General features: G+C 40.1%; 2 protein-coding genes across 3 annotated transcripts; both read left to right on the plus strand.

The window, feature by feature from the left end:
• Nucleotides 1-7,589: 7,589 nt before the first annotated feature.
• On the plus strand, nt 7,590-10,605 carry LOC149383895 (ATP-dependent zinc metalloprotease). 2 transcript variants are annotated; one of them, XM_089627605.1, is made up of 8 exons: nt 7,596-8,081; nt 8,556-8,615; nt 8,805-9,053; nt 9,139-9,215; nt 9,348-9,424; nt 9,509-9,641; nt 9,735-9,940; nt 10,033-10,605. In XM_089627605.1, exons 1-7 carry the CDS (start codon nt 7,679-7,681, stop codon nt 9,888-9,890), a joined length of 1,155 nt encoding a protein of 384 aa, XP_089483731.1. In that variant the 5' UTR covers nt 7,596-7,678; the 3' UTR covers nt 9,891-9,940; nt 10,033-10,605. The 2 variants fall into 2 exon arrangements, with proteins under 2 accessions (XP_089483733.1, XP_089483731.1); XM_089627607.1 differs by lacking the exon at nt 10,033-10,605 and having other exon boundaries at nt 7,590-8,081; nt 9,532-9,641; nt 9,735-9,875.
• A 346-nt stretch (nt 10,606-10,951) lies between these two features.
• LOC149383896 (uncharacterized) lies at nt 10,952-13,435 on the plus strand. The gene is made up of 3 exons (XM_089627941.1): nt 10,952-11,630; nt 11,691-12,329; nt 12,886-13,435. The coding sequence occupies exons 2-3, from the start codon at nt 11,692-11,694 to the stop codon at nt 13,433-13,435; spliced, it is 1,188 nt and encodes a 395-aa protein (XP_089484067.1). The 5' UTR covers nt 10,952-11,630; nt 11,691.

Here is a 13,435-nt window from a genome sequence, read left to right on the forward strand (position 1 = left end):
GGTCAAACGGTCCACTACTACCCAGATAGCATCATAACCCTCAACCGTCTTAGGTAATCCAACCACAAAATCCATTGTGATTTGTTCCCACTTCCATTCAGGAACTTCGATTGGCTGTAATTCTCCAGCTGGTCGTTGATGTTCGGCTTTCACTTTCTGGCAGGTAAGACATTTACTGACAAACTTTGCAACGTCACCCTTCATTCCGTTCCACCAAAAGTGTTCTCGGAGGTCTTGATACATCTTCGTGGAACCTGGGTGAACTGAATACGGTGTCTCATGTGCTTCGGTAAGAATTTGCCTTCGTAACTCATCTTCGTTGGGTACACAAATCCTTCCATCGAAAAAGAGTACATCACTCTCCGAAATGGAAAATTTTGACTCTTGGCTTTCCAACGCATCGTCCTTCAACTTTGACATCTCCGGATCACGCATTTGCGCTTCCTTGATCCTCTCAAAAAGATCTGACTGTAAGGTCATATTGGCTAATCCTTGTGTGATAATTTCAACCCCTAAATTGTTGATTTCATCAGTGAGTTGAGGAGATAAAGCTCGCATCATCGATAGACTAGCCTCACACTTCCTACTTAAGGCATCTGCTACCACGTTTGCCTTTCCGGGGTGGTAATGGATACCACAGTCGTAGTCCTTAACCAATTCTAGCCACCTTCTTTGCCTCATATTCAACTCCTTTTGAGTGAAAATATACTTTAAGCTCTTATGATCGGTAAATATCTCACACCGAACACCATACAGGTAGTGTCTCCAAATCTTGAGGGCAAAAAACCACTGCGGCTAACTCCAAATCATGAGTAGGATAATTCCTCTCGTGATTTTGAGTTGTCGTGACGCATAAGCCACTACTTTGCCATTTTGCATTAACACAGCACCAAGACCTGTCTTTGACGCGTCGCTGTAAATAGACAAAGGTTCTCCACTTTCAGGGACTATAAGTATTGGCGCGCTGGTGAGTCTTCTCTTCAACTCGCGAAAACTCTCTTCACACTTCTCGGTCCACTCATACTTCTTATCTTTCTTCGTGAGGGCGGTGAGTGGAGCAGCTAATGTAGAAAACCCTTCAACAAATCTTCTATAGTAGCCTGCTAAACCGAGAAAACTCCTGATCTCTGTCACACTTCGAGGCGGTTTCCAATCATTGACGGATTCTATCTTGGAAGGATCAACGGAGATCCCATCCTTAGAAACCACGTGACCAAGGAAATGCACCTTATCCAGCCAAAATTCGCACTTCGAGAATTTGGCATATAGTTGATGTCGTCTCAAAGTCTGTAGTGCAACTCGTAGGTGTTCTTCGTGATCTTCGACACTCTTAGAGTAAATCAGGATGTCATCAATGAAGACTATTACAAATTTATCCAAGACGTCGCTAAAGATCCTATTCATCATATCCATGAAGGCTGCTGGGGCGTTAGTGAGTCCAAAAGGCATGACCGTGAACTCGTAATGACCGTAGCGGGTGCGAAAAGCAGTCTTTGGAATGTCGTCCTCTTTGACTCGTAATTGATGATAGCCGGATCGCAAGTCAATCTTCGAAAATACTTTTGCTCCCTTGAGTTGGTCAAACAAGTCATCAATCCTAGGAAGCGGATACTTGTTCTTGACGGTGACCTTGTTAAGCTCTCTGTAGTCGATGCACATACGGAAAGATCCATCATTCTTCTTCACGAATAAAACCGGTGCTCCCCATGGTGAATGACTTGGACGGATGAATCCTTTATCCAACAACTCTTGAAGTTGTGTTTGTAGCTCCTTGAGTTCAGCTGGCGCCATTCGATATGGTGACTTAGAGATCGGTCCCGTACCAGGTAGTAATTCAATCCCAAAAGAAATCTCACGCTCTGGAGCTAAGCCTGGTAATTCTTCGGGAAAAACATCAACAAAATCTCCCACCACGGGCACGTCATTTGGAGTTGCTTCTACATCCTTAGTCTTGTCCACCACCGATGCTAGGAATCCATAACACCCTTTACTCATCAATCTTCTAGCTTGTAATGCTGACACCAACATCTTTGATTTCTTGAGTGGTCTTCCTTCAAAGGTGAACCCTCTTCCCGTTACCGGTTTGAAGATTACTCTTTTACGGCGACAATCGATCATTGCATTATTCTCGCCTAAGAAGTCCATACCCAAGATGGCATCAAAGTCTTTCATTTCTAAGACAATGAAATCACTCTTTAATTCTTGTCCACCTATAGTTATCGATACTCCTTCCAGACAGTACTCCGATAACAACTCATCACCAGATGGTAATGCTGTCCTGAAAACCTTCCTAGTTTTCACTACACTATCGCCTAATTTCTTAGCCAGTTCTAACGAAATAAAACAATGTGTAGCACCAGAGTCAAACAATACTAAAGCGTCAAAATGAGCTATAGGAAGCTGACCTGCTACCACATTCGAAGAGCTGGCTAGAGCATCAGCGTTGGTGTAGGCGTAGATACGGGCTTGTTGTGGTGGTGGAACTTGGGTGGTTGGAGGTGCTTCTAAACGACCTTGGGAAATCTGTGGCCCTTCGATGGCAGCTTGCATGAAGTTAAGTCGTCCATTCGGGTTGTGCTGCTGATATTGTCCATTCTGAGAGGAATTTGATTTCGGACAATCCTTGAGAAAGTGTCCAGGCTGACCACACTTGAAACAAGTCATGGTTCCCTTCCGGCACTCTCCATGATGCATCTTCCCACAAGTCTTGCATACTGGAAAGGTCGTTCCCTCTACCTTGACCTTGTTGTTGGCGTTGCCACCATTTCCAGGATGACTTTTCTTCTTTCCATTCCCATTCCATTGGGGTTGTGCCTTGAAGCCTTGACGGTTATGGTTAGGCTGGGGATTTCCTGATTGGTTTGGCTTCCTGTTGTCGGGTCCTCTGCTTTGACCTTTCTCCTCTTTTCGAACCTTGTAAAACTGAGCTCGTTCCTCCTTTACTTGGATCAAGTGGTATTCAGCTCGCATGGCACGTTCGAGGCAGTCGGCGACGGTGGTAGGTGGCTGACTTCCACTATCAATGGCTAAGGCCAGTTCCGGTCGGAACATTCCCATCATCCTCCTAACTCTTTCTGTCTCTGTTGGAACCAAGTGAGGACACAGTCTGGCCAATTGATTGAACTTACTAACAGCTTCAGTCACCGTCATCGTCCCTTGCTTCAGCTCCGCAAACTCTTTCTGCTGAGTGTTCATCGCTCGCATGTTGAAATACTTACTGTTGAACTCCTCGATGAAGTCTTCCCAAGACATAGCACGTGTGTCTCTTCTAGCAGCAACTGTCTCCCACCAGTATCGTGCATCCTTCTTCAGAACAAAAGACGCGCATATGACTTTCTCAATTTCCGAGATATTCATGAAGTTGAAGATCTTCTTCATCTCTGACATCCACTCATCAGCCACTAAAGGATCAGTGGAACCTTCAAAATCTGGAGCTCTCATCCTCCTAAACCTTTCGAAAAGATCATCAGCCACAACAACTTGGCCCATCTGAGGTACACCCTGAGGAGGTACTGGTGGTGCTTCTTGATCCTCTCCCATATTTCCATTCACTTGGGGGAGGTGGTTCCTCAACTCTTGTATCTCCACTTCTTGGGCTTCGATACGTTGTAGCAATGCAGTAACGAGTACCGCAAGCTCTGGCTGGGCCGCTGGCTGAGGTGCGGGGGCTTGACCGTCGGGATTCATTGCTGCTCCTTGTTGTGCGGGAAACAGAGCGGCATGATGAGCATCTTACATTGGGACATCAGCGGCAACTCTGCCTCTTCCCCTACCTCGGCCTCGTGGCCTACCTCTGCCTTGTCCACGAGCAGCTTGAACGTTTTCCATCTAAGATTTCGAAGACGTTTTCGCGATTAGGGTTTTTGGCTTCTAAAACTATTAGGATCGATTATATAAAAGACTTAACATGCAAAACACCCTCGTACCAAGAACTTTATGAAACTATTAAGATAATAGTAACTTAAACATATAATCCAAATTCGAAAGTGATACTCAAAACAAAAAAAAACAAAACTAAAACCTCACAAAAAATAAAAGGTATTTCAAACTTTAAGGAAAAACAAATAAAACCAAAAATCCTAGAATAGCAAGAAGAATTTAATCCTCGACTGGATCATCCTCAGAAGGATCTTCCTCCGATCCTTCCTCTACCGGGTCCATATTGGAATCGTCCTCTGGAGGTAGGTCATCGTCGACGAGCTCCATATAATGCTTAATGTATCTATTAAACTCTTCGAAAGTTATTCCAGGCGCGGGTTCATAGGTGCAATACTTCCCTTCCTGTTTTTCAAAATCAGAAAGCCCATTCCAGTACACACTAATCGCGTCTTCATCATCCAAAAGAAAAGGAACGTGGGATAGCATGTCAGAGGTTCGATTATGGTACTCCTTTGCAGTCTCCCCATCTTTCATCTTCCATGACCTCAAAACATGACGATAACGCCTTCTTTCCATTTTTGCACGCCAGCCCTTATTGGTGAAATTTCGTATAACCCCATCCTTCATGTACTCCCATCCAGCTCCGGGGTAATCCCTTAGCTTTTCTTGCCAATACTCCAATACCTTCCAGTGGACCTTTAGTTGTGCAAAGGAAACTTGCAATCTCTCTGGAACTTGCAACACCTTAAAACGGATGTCTATGTTATTGCACCATTCTCGAGTGCCGACGATATCTGTCATCGCGCTGCTAAGAACTGGAGGATTTGTCTCTAAGAATTTGATCATGAGGTCACCATCAGCAATGCGGCTCTGGCTTTCCGCGATCACGTGTTTTGTTACTTCAACGTCCATCTAACAAAGAAGAAATATAAAAGCTAAACATACAACATAATAAAACAAAATTAACTTACTTGAGTAGGGGGAAGCCGTGCGATCGATAGCGAAGGGAGGTCGTAGGTTCGTTGCTCTGATACCAACTGTGACGACCCGACTTTTCGGACCGTCTTACTTATCTTACTTTTTAAAACTTAAGAAAATTTGAGGTAAATTTTTTTTTTTAAAACATAACTTAAAATATAAAGTTTGAAAACTCGTAACCTAAAAATAAATTTTCATTTAAACTTGATGAACGAAAACAACCAAAAAGTCGAAGTTGCATAATGGAAATTTAAAACCAACAAAATACCATCGTAAAATAAATTCCATAAATAAAGTCGTAACCTTTAACGAAATTGAAAAACATAACTTAAACCATGAACAATAAAACCTTGGGTTTGGATTATTGAAAAACTGAAAGCAAAGCGGAAGTCTTTTATTTTTGAAAACGGCAACCATAACCCAACCCTCTCGCTATCGCCGCCGCTGATCCACCCTCCTCACTTGTTCATATGTTGTTTACCTACAACACGGACGTAAATACATAGAGTGAGCTAACGCTCAGCGAGAATAACTATAACTCACAAAACATAAGCCATAAAACAACAATGCATGAACCGGTTATTAGTACTTTAAATTTTAACCGTGACATGAGATACCCTATTAAAAGTCTATCGTATTTTAGTTCGGGGGTCCCCTAGAGTAGCCGTACCGATTTCAGTGTACACTTTGGTAACGAACCATGGGGCTGCGACCTCCCATAGTACGCCCCGTCACATACATAAACATATGAGGAACTCTCTATGTGATCCCGTAGTTCGGCTCGAGAAATTCCTCTAGGTACCTCCGTAATTCGAGGCGGTACGACTCTCTTGCTTACTTAACTTATTAATCGTGTTTATTACGTTAAAAGCATGAGCGACATAAGATAAAAACATACATGATAACATAGCTAGAAACATAAGACGTGTTATAGATATTCTAACACACAGCATAAGATAATAACATAAACTCACATATCGTCATATCATATCATAACAAGCACATTCCGAACAAACACGCACACACAAAAATTCACACAATACATAAATACTTCATATCACATAATACGTATTATATATATATATATATTTTTAACTAATCCGTGTTGCAGTGAGATTATTCTCACCTGGATATCGGAATTACGATCGAAGACCGTCGAAGGAAAAAGATGCTCTTAATGACTCGGAACCTAAACGGAAAAGGTTGACTATTACTTATCAGGTAAGAAAAGGATTTAATACATGACTTAGTTTCTGTAAATTTTCAGAAACGAGATCCGACGTGAAATTACTAAAATACCCTTGGCTATTAGGGTTTCGGAGAAAACTGAAACTCTGGAAAAACTTTTGTAAAAAATCAAGTACGTATAAAATATAATTTTGAGCACTTTTTGTAAAGGCATCACGGCCAAAATAATATTTTAACTATTTATTAAAAATAAAAGAAGTGCTAAGATCTAACTTTAAAGTTTTTGTCAAAAACTGTCTGCGCACCGTTTTGAAAATAATCAGAAAATATTCAGTATTTGATAAAAATATTTTTCGATTAAAGGTTTAGATAGAAGACATTTAAACCTAAAGTTTCCAAAAAGAATCAACGTAAAAGCAAATTTGTTGAATCCAAAGTAAGCGTTTAAAGTCTGAAAATCGGGAATAGGTTTCAGGTCTGTGCGCCGATTTGAAAATAATCGGAAAATATTCTGTATTTCATAAAAATATTTTTCGATTGCAGATTTAGATAGAAGACACTTAAAACTAACGTTTCCAAAAAGAATCAACGCAAAAAACAATTTTTTTGAAACCAGCACAAGCGTTTTAAGAAAACGTTTTCAGGGAATCCGAATCAGAGAAAAGAAAGCATACATATTAGGAGCTACGAATTTTTCAAACCAAAAGAGGAATGGGGGAGAGAGAGCAGAGAAGAAGCGTTAAAAAAAAGAGGAGGGGATGCTTAAATAGGGTTTAAATAAACCCTAAAAGCCCAAACCCTAAAAGCCTAATCCTATTTCTAATATTAATATATTAATTATTATTATAATAAAAAAAACATAATATATGCTTACGCACATCACATGCACGCATATAAATAACTTTATATAAATATATATATATATATATATATATATATATATATATATATATATATATATAACGTATACTAAAAAAACTAAACTGATTATATATATAAGTATATATATCTATCACGTAAGTGACTTAGCACATATATAATATATAAGATACTTTTATATATCTATATATATATATAAAAAAAACGTTAACTAATTTATATTATGTAAAATAAAGTAATATGTATACTTTAATTTATTATAATGTATATATATATATATATATATATATATATATATATATATAAAAAGTATGTATACATAACTTATTTATAATATATTATATCCATATTTTGTAATCTAAAGAGTATATTAAATTTTAAAAAAAATATACACTAAAGCTATCACATAAACAAATCATTCACTACTACTTTATTAAAAAAAACTAACGTAACTCGAACACAAAAATTTTAGCTTTTTAATTAAGCTAAAAAAAATTGGGATTTCACAAGGGGCATCAGATTACACGTGTAGGAGTTTAATGGGCATTCATGTATTATTTCATAAAAATAAACAATTAAACATATGGTGTTTTTTTTATTTTTTATTTTTATTTTTGTGCAAACAGTTATACAAGTTTCATATTTATCTTTCCACCCACTGAACTTCTTCGAAATTTACACTTTAAGCCCAAAAGAAAAGAGGCACAAGCAAAAAATTATCTCCCAAATTGGGGAAATCTTGCCCGAAAAACACATGGCTGCTCTTGCTTCGCCAAGCCTCGGAGCTCTCTTTCGCAATCACTCCTTCTTCACTAAGCCACCGTCGCGCAGCCCCGTTCTCCGATCGCCGCCGAGGTGGACCACTCAGAGATCGGCTATTCGAGGATGGAGAGACTACGAGGAAGCAGTGAAGCGGAGAGACCTCGCCGGAGCTCTAAATTTCCTCAAGTCCATGGAAACCGAGGAGATTAGAATCGAACGCTCGAACGAGTCGTCTTCTTCTAGACTCCGAGAATTAGGGTTTCGCGAGGCAGATAGGGATTGGGAGGTTTTGGACACGTGTTTGAACGCCGATGATATGAGACTCGTCGCAAATGCTTACGGGTTTCTTAAAAACAGAGGCTTTTTGACCTATTTTGGCAAATTCAGAAGTATAGGTAATCCATTTCACTCTTCTTCCGTTCGAAGTACCTAGATTTGTTGTTTTTATTTTGGTACTGTGAATTTCTGTGACATCTTCAAACTATTTCTGTGACACGTGTACCGACTTTCATTACTTGCTATGTTCTTGTTGTATTCTTGGCGGTGTTCAAATTATACACGACCAACTTGCTGTTGGACTATTTTTAAGCTGGTTTTGTTAGTTTGTTCTCCCATTTGTGCCGTTGGGTAATTTCGAACATGAGTCCAAAGGAAAATTAACTTGAGGCCAATCAAAGGTTCTCGATGTGTGAAAGCAAATTTACCGGGCTCGATTGTGTTGGCTTGTACAGACATTGATTTTTCGTTATATGTGCATGAATTTTATTGAAAAGAAGGTTGAAACAGGCTTTTCATATAAACTTACTTCATTTTCTTTTCTTTTGAAATTTAATGCTTTCATTTTTTATTTTTTTGCTCAAGCTGTGCAGTTTTGGAGGGACCAAGAACTGTGACTCCAACTGTCTTGAAGGATTCAACTGGCTTAGAAGGTGCTCTATAAATCTCTCTTGATATTAGTGTTTCTTTTAAAATCTAGTTGCTTAAGCTTCTTGTCTGATTAATATTATATCCTTTATTTAAATTTCCGATTCTATTGCAATCTCGATTGTTTGACCGGTCAATAGGGCATCTAGTTTCTTAAAAGGCTTTGTTTCCCTTCCCTTTATTAACTATTCCAGCGGAAAAATTCGCTCCCAAAAAATGGGGTCTTTCGGCAAGTTCTCAAGCTGTGACGATCGCTTTCCTTGGCGGGGCCTCGTTTCTTCTATCTCAAGGCATCGATATAAGGACCAACCTTGCAGCAATATTAGGGCTAGCATTTGCCGATTCTGTTTTCCTCGGGGGTTGTTGTGTAGCTCAGATCTCGAGTTATTGGCCTCCGAACAGACGTAGAATCTTAGTTCACGAAGCGGGGCATCTCTTGATAGGCAAGTATTTTTTTTTATAAGACCACATTGTATGACATCAAGGCGCTAAAGCCGTACACTAATAATAGATTTACCGGTATCGCAGCGTATCTAATGGGTTGCCCTATTCGTGGAGTCATTATAGACCCAATTGTTGCAGTGCAAATGGGCATTCAAGGGCAGGTAATTTATTTATTTATTTATTTATTTTCGTGCGTGTACCTTGAAGGAACTTAAACAGAAAAAGAAAGAAACCTTAGTTTGAAAAACAAACAATAAGAGAAAACCTGATATCCGAAAACATGTTCTCTTTAGGCAGGAACTCAATTTTGGGACGAGCAATTGTCTAGTGACCTAGCCAAAGGACGACTAGATGGTAATGCATTTGACAGGTGCGTGTGTTAAAATTTTGTATGCTTTAATAGAACAATATATATATTTTGAACAAATCATTGATTCCGTGCAAAACATGCCAGGTATAGTATGGTTCTTTTTGCAGGAATGGCGGCCGAGGCTCTAATCTACGGTGAAGCCGAGGGCGGAGAAAACGACGAAAATCTTTTCAGGAACGCTTGTTCTCAAATTCAACCCCCATTATCTATTGCTGAGGTATTTTTTTTTCTTCTTCTTCTTTCTTAAGGATATTATGGTGTCAGTAATTCTAAAACTTGGCTAAGAGCTGTTTCTTTTTGTTCGGGTAAGATGTCGAATCAAGCGAGGTGGTCTCTTCTTCAATCCTACAATCTTCTGAAATGGCATAAACGCGCTCACCGAGAAGCAGTCAGAGCTTTGGAAGGCCGTTGCAGTCTGAGCATCGTGATTCAGAGAATTGAGGACGCCATGGCAACCAGTGGTTGAATTGAGGAAGTTGGTGAATAAAATAAATATCCAAAAATTCAGTTTCTCAGGTAAAAAAAAGGAAAGTGTTCTCGCTGCTTTCTATGTTGAATTCTATTTGTTTGGTCTCTTAAATTCTCTTCTACTAATTATTTGGTAACAGAACTCACTGAAGGTGGACTGGTGTGAGACTGGTCTTCACTGCGTGAAATTAGAACTAGAATGAGACCTCATAACGATGGAGATGACAGATCTTGAGCTGTGATCGACATATTTGCCAAAAATGAAAAGATTTAGTCGAAATGAAAAGATGTGACCGACTACGAAGGAGGTTAAAACTAGAGGGGGCATGAAAAAGGCTAATATGTGGAGATGGTTATTTATCTAAGATTTAATTCTGTAAATATATGAATATAGTTATTTACTTAATATTTAACAAACATTGACTATTTAACAATATCAAACGTTTAAGTTAACTATTTTCTTAATGGACCCAAATAAAAATATGGGGGGAGGGAAAAGGAGAGAGAAGATAATTTATAGGGTGATCGATCGGTGGCGCAGAGAGAGAATACAAAGAGTCAAGAGAGGTAGAAGAGGAAAAGGCGTGAAACAAAAAGAGAGATGAAAAGACAAAGAATTGGAAATGGCACAAACAAATGTACTACTTTTTTTTTAAGCAAAATGTAGTATTAATAGGTTTGGATTAATCATAAATGCTAAGAATGAGAGATGTATTTTATATATATATTTTTTTAGTAAATTCAATATGTAGCCAGAATCAGATAGCTTGGGTCGGCTCGGCACAAGTTAAAAAAAGACGTGGATTATGAACAGTAATAAAAACATTGCCTCTTAATATTATTATTAGAAGTATATATTAATGTATATAATATATATATATATATATATATATATATATATATATATATTATCTTTTTCCACCTAGACAATTGATTAATAAGTCTAATTCTCTGTTATTGTTGCATTGAGTCCATTTATAAATAATGGCTAATATACAAATTTTTTTTTAATCTAAAAATGCAACATATAACGAACATTTGTCACTTTTTTTCTTTTTTTTGGCGAGGCATTAGTGTAGAAAATCCTCTTGTAAACGGCAACATATAACGACAATCTACTCACTGTAAACGCTGAGACGAGACAGCTATTATATATACGTACGTTGTCTATTCCTTAACTAAATTAATCATCTAATCATTACAAAGCGATCCCAATTACGATCAAGAAAATATAGAGCGGAAAGAGAATCAAGGTTTTTTGGCGGGATTTGGTACGTACGTCTGACCTACTGGTTATTATGTTCTTCTTGTTCTTGTCTTGCTGTTTCATGGCAATACTCTGCTATTCTTTCAAGTGTTGTTTGATCGTTTCGTTGCCTCATTTTCTGATGTTGAATGTTCGTTTTCTGGGAATATGATTTTCATACCGTTTTGTCGAATAATTTCTTGTCATCATTACGTGACCCAAATCAATCTAGTTCGTAGATATTAAAACTAAGAATCTGGAACAGTATATATATATATACTTTCTTGAAATGATCACCCAAACAACATTTCAGAAATCTTAAAGAATTCTGTAGTTATTTAGACAGAGATTTCCACCATTATTTGATTCATCTTCTTCTTTCCCTTTGCTTTTCTTTCTTGAAGACGGAGCTAGCAATAAAAGAGCGCAAAAGAATAAGGCGGTCGTACGTAACTTGAGAACCAAGAAACACATTTCAATCATCTTTACAAGGTTCTGTTTCATCATCATCTCTCTCTCTCTCTCAAGAACTTATATAGCCGTTGTCCACAGCATGGAGTTCAGGGACGAAATCCTGATGAACTTACCGTTCAAAACCCTAGTACAACTATCTTGCACCTCAAGGCACATGTACGACCGAATCCGATCGCCGTTCCTCGCCAGAGCCCAGCTAAGAAAAACCCTCGAATCCAACACCAACGCGTACACGTGTATCCTCTACTCAACCCACCTCCCCGGCGCCGCAACTCTCTTCTCCGCCAAGGCCGTGGACCCCGCCGGATCGCACTCCAACACAGCTTTGGCTAACCAGCCCTTCCAGAACGACCCGACTCGCCGGGTCGAGATCGTGGGCTACAGTGGCGGGCTCGTCTGCGTGGCAGCCCACCGGTTCCCCAGCGGGCCCGAGCTCAAGAAATTCCACGCCAGCTCTCAGAGATGGGTTTCGCCGGAGGATAATCCGAGGGTGGCGATGTGGAATCCGACGATGTCGCGGTGCCACTTTGTCCCGACTCTGCCGTGGTTCGAGATTCCGACGGAAAACCAGAACTTTCAGAGACTACCTCCGGTTTTCGGGTTCGGGTACTATCCGGACGTCGAAAGGCATGAGATCGTCAGCCTCGCTCAAGTCTTCGATTCGGAACGCTTGACTTATGCTACACAAGCGTATTCTTACACTCTCGGAACCAACTAGTACGTTTCTTCTTCTTTTTTTCCTTCGTTTTTTTTTTTTTTTTCCGGTATGTCCTTTCAATCATTTTATTGTTTATGGTCAAATTAGAGATTGGCTCTGTTTACAAATTATTCACAAGAAGAATAAAATCTATTGAAATTTTGGTTTCTTGTTCGATCGTACATACATTTTTTTAACAAAGGTTCTTAATTCTCTTTCGTTCTCCTAATTATTTAATTTACCTAAAAAAGAATAGTAACCAACCCCAACCGATTGATTTTTAAAAAAAATTTATTCAAATAGCCTTTATTATTTTTATATCTTATAAAAATTACAAATTGACTTCGAAATAAAAATATCTTAGCACTTAACTCACCCGTTTGATTTTAGCCCCGAAGTTTGAATTTTTTTGGATTTCTTTATGATAATAAATAAATAAAAACTACATGGGTTACAAAGTTAACCAAATTTGATTAAGAAAAATATAACCGATTATTTAGCCATCGTTCAGACGTGGCAAAGCTACATATTTTTGTGAATGGCTACTTATAACGGAACGGTTTCTTATTGGTCCAGCGTGTCGTCCAGGTGGCGGAGGCTCGTCCCGGAGATAGACGAGAGGTTCGAGATCGCGGCCGGGTTCTCGGACGCGAGAGCGTACCCGTCCCCGTTCGTCCGCAACCGCATGCACTGGCTCATGACGACCGAGGACAAGGATCCCGAAGAAGTGATGGTCCTCTGCTACGGCCGCGGGAGGTTCTCTCGCTTCGCGGGGCCCGAGCTGGACCACCTGCGGTACGGGGCCCGCCTGTGGGCCCTGCAGGGCGGCGAGAGGCTGGGCGTGGTGGAGGCCCTGGGGAGCGGCCGCGTGAGGGTGTGGGTGATGAAGTGCTATGCGGACTTGGACTCGTGGACCGTCACTTACGAGATGGGCGGGGTTGGGATCGAGTGGGCGTTTCCGCTGTTCAGGCCCCGGGCGGTGGAGCCCACGGAGTCCGTGTTGAACAAGGCCAAGTCTCCGGCGGTCAAGGGAGGGACTGTGTTTCTGCCCAGCTTCGTGCTTGCGGCGGATGGGGCTCGCTGCCCCAGGATGACCTGGCCCGCTCGCTGGCCGCGACGGTTATGA

Source organism: Urtica dioica, chromosome 10, assembly GCF_054948205.1.
Source record: "Urtica dioica subsp. dioica isolate 48M chromosome 10, U.dioica_male_clone48M_v1_H2, whole genome shotgun sequence".
Classification (NCBI taxonomy): domain Eukaryota; kingdom Viridiplantae; phylum Streptophyta; class Magnoliopsida; order Rosales; family Urticaceae; genus Urtica; species Urtica dioica.

Coding starts and splice junctions, on each gene's coding strand:
- LOC149383895 (XM_089627605.1), top strand. CDS start 7,679: ATGGCTGCTCTTGCTTCGCCAAGCCTCGGAGCTCTCTTTCGCAATCAC. Junction 8,616..8,804: donor GGATTCAACTGGCTTAGAAG/GTGCTCTATAAA, acceptor TAACTATTCCAG/CGGAAAAATTCGCTCCCAAA. Junction 9,425..9,508: donor GATGGTAATGCATTTGACAG/GTGCGTGTGTTA, acceptor AAAACATGCCAG/GTATAGTATGGTTCTTTTTG.
- LOC149383896 (XM_089627941.1), top strand. CDS start 11,692: ATGGAGTTCAGGGACGAAATCCTGATGAACTTACCGTTCAAAACCCTA. Junction 12,330..12,885: donor TACACTCTCGGAACCAACTA/GTACGTTTCTTC, acceptor TTATTGGTCCAG/CGTGTCGTCCAGGTGGCGGA.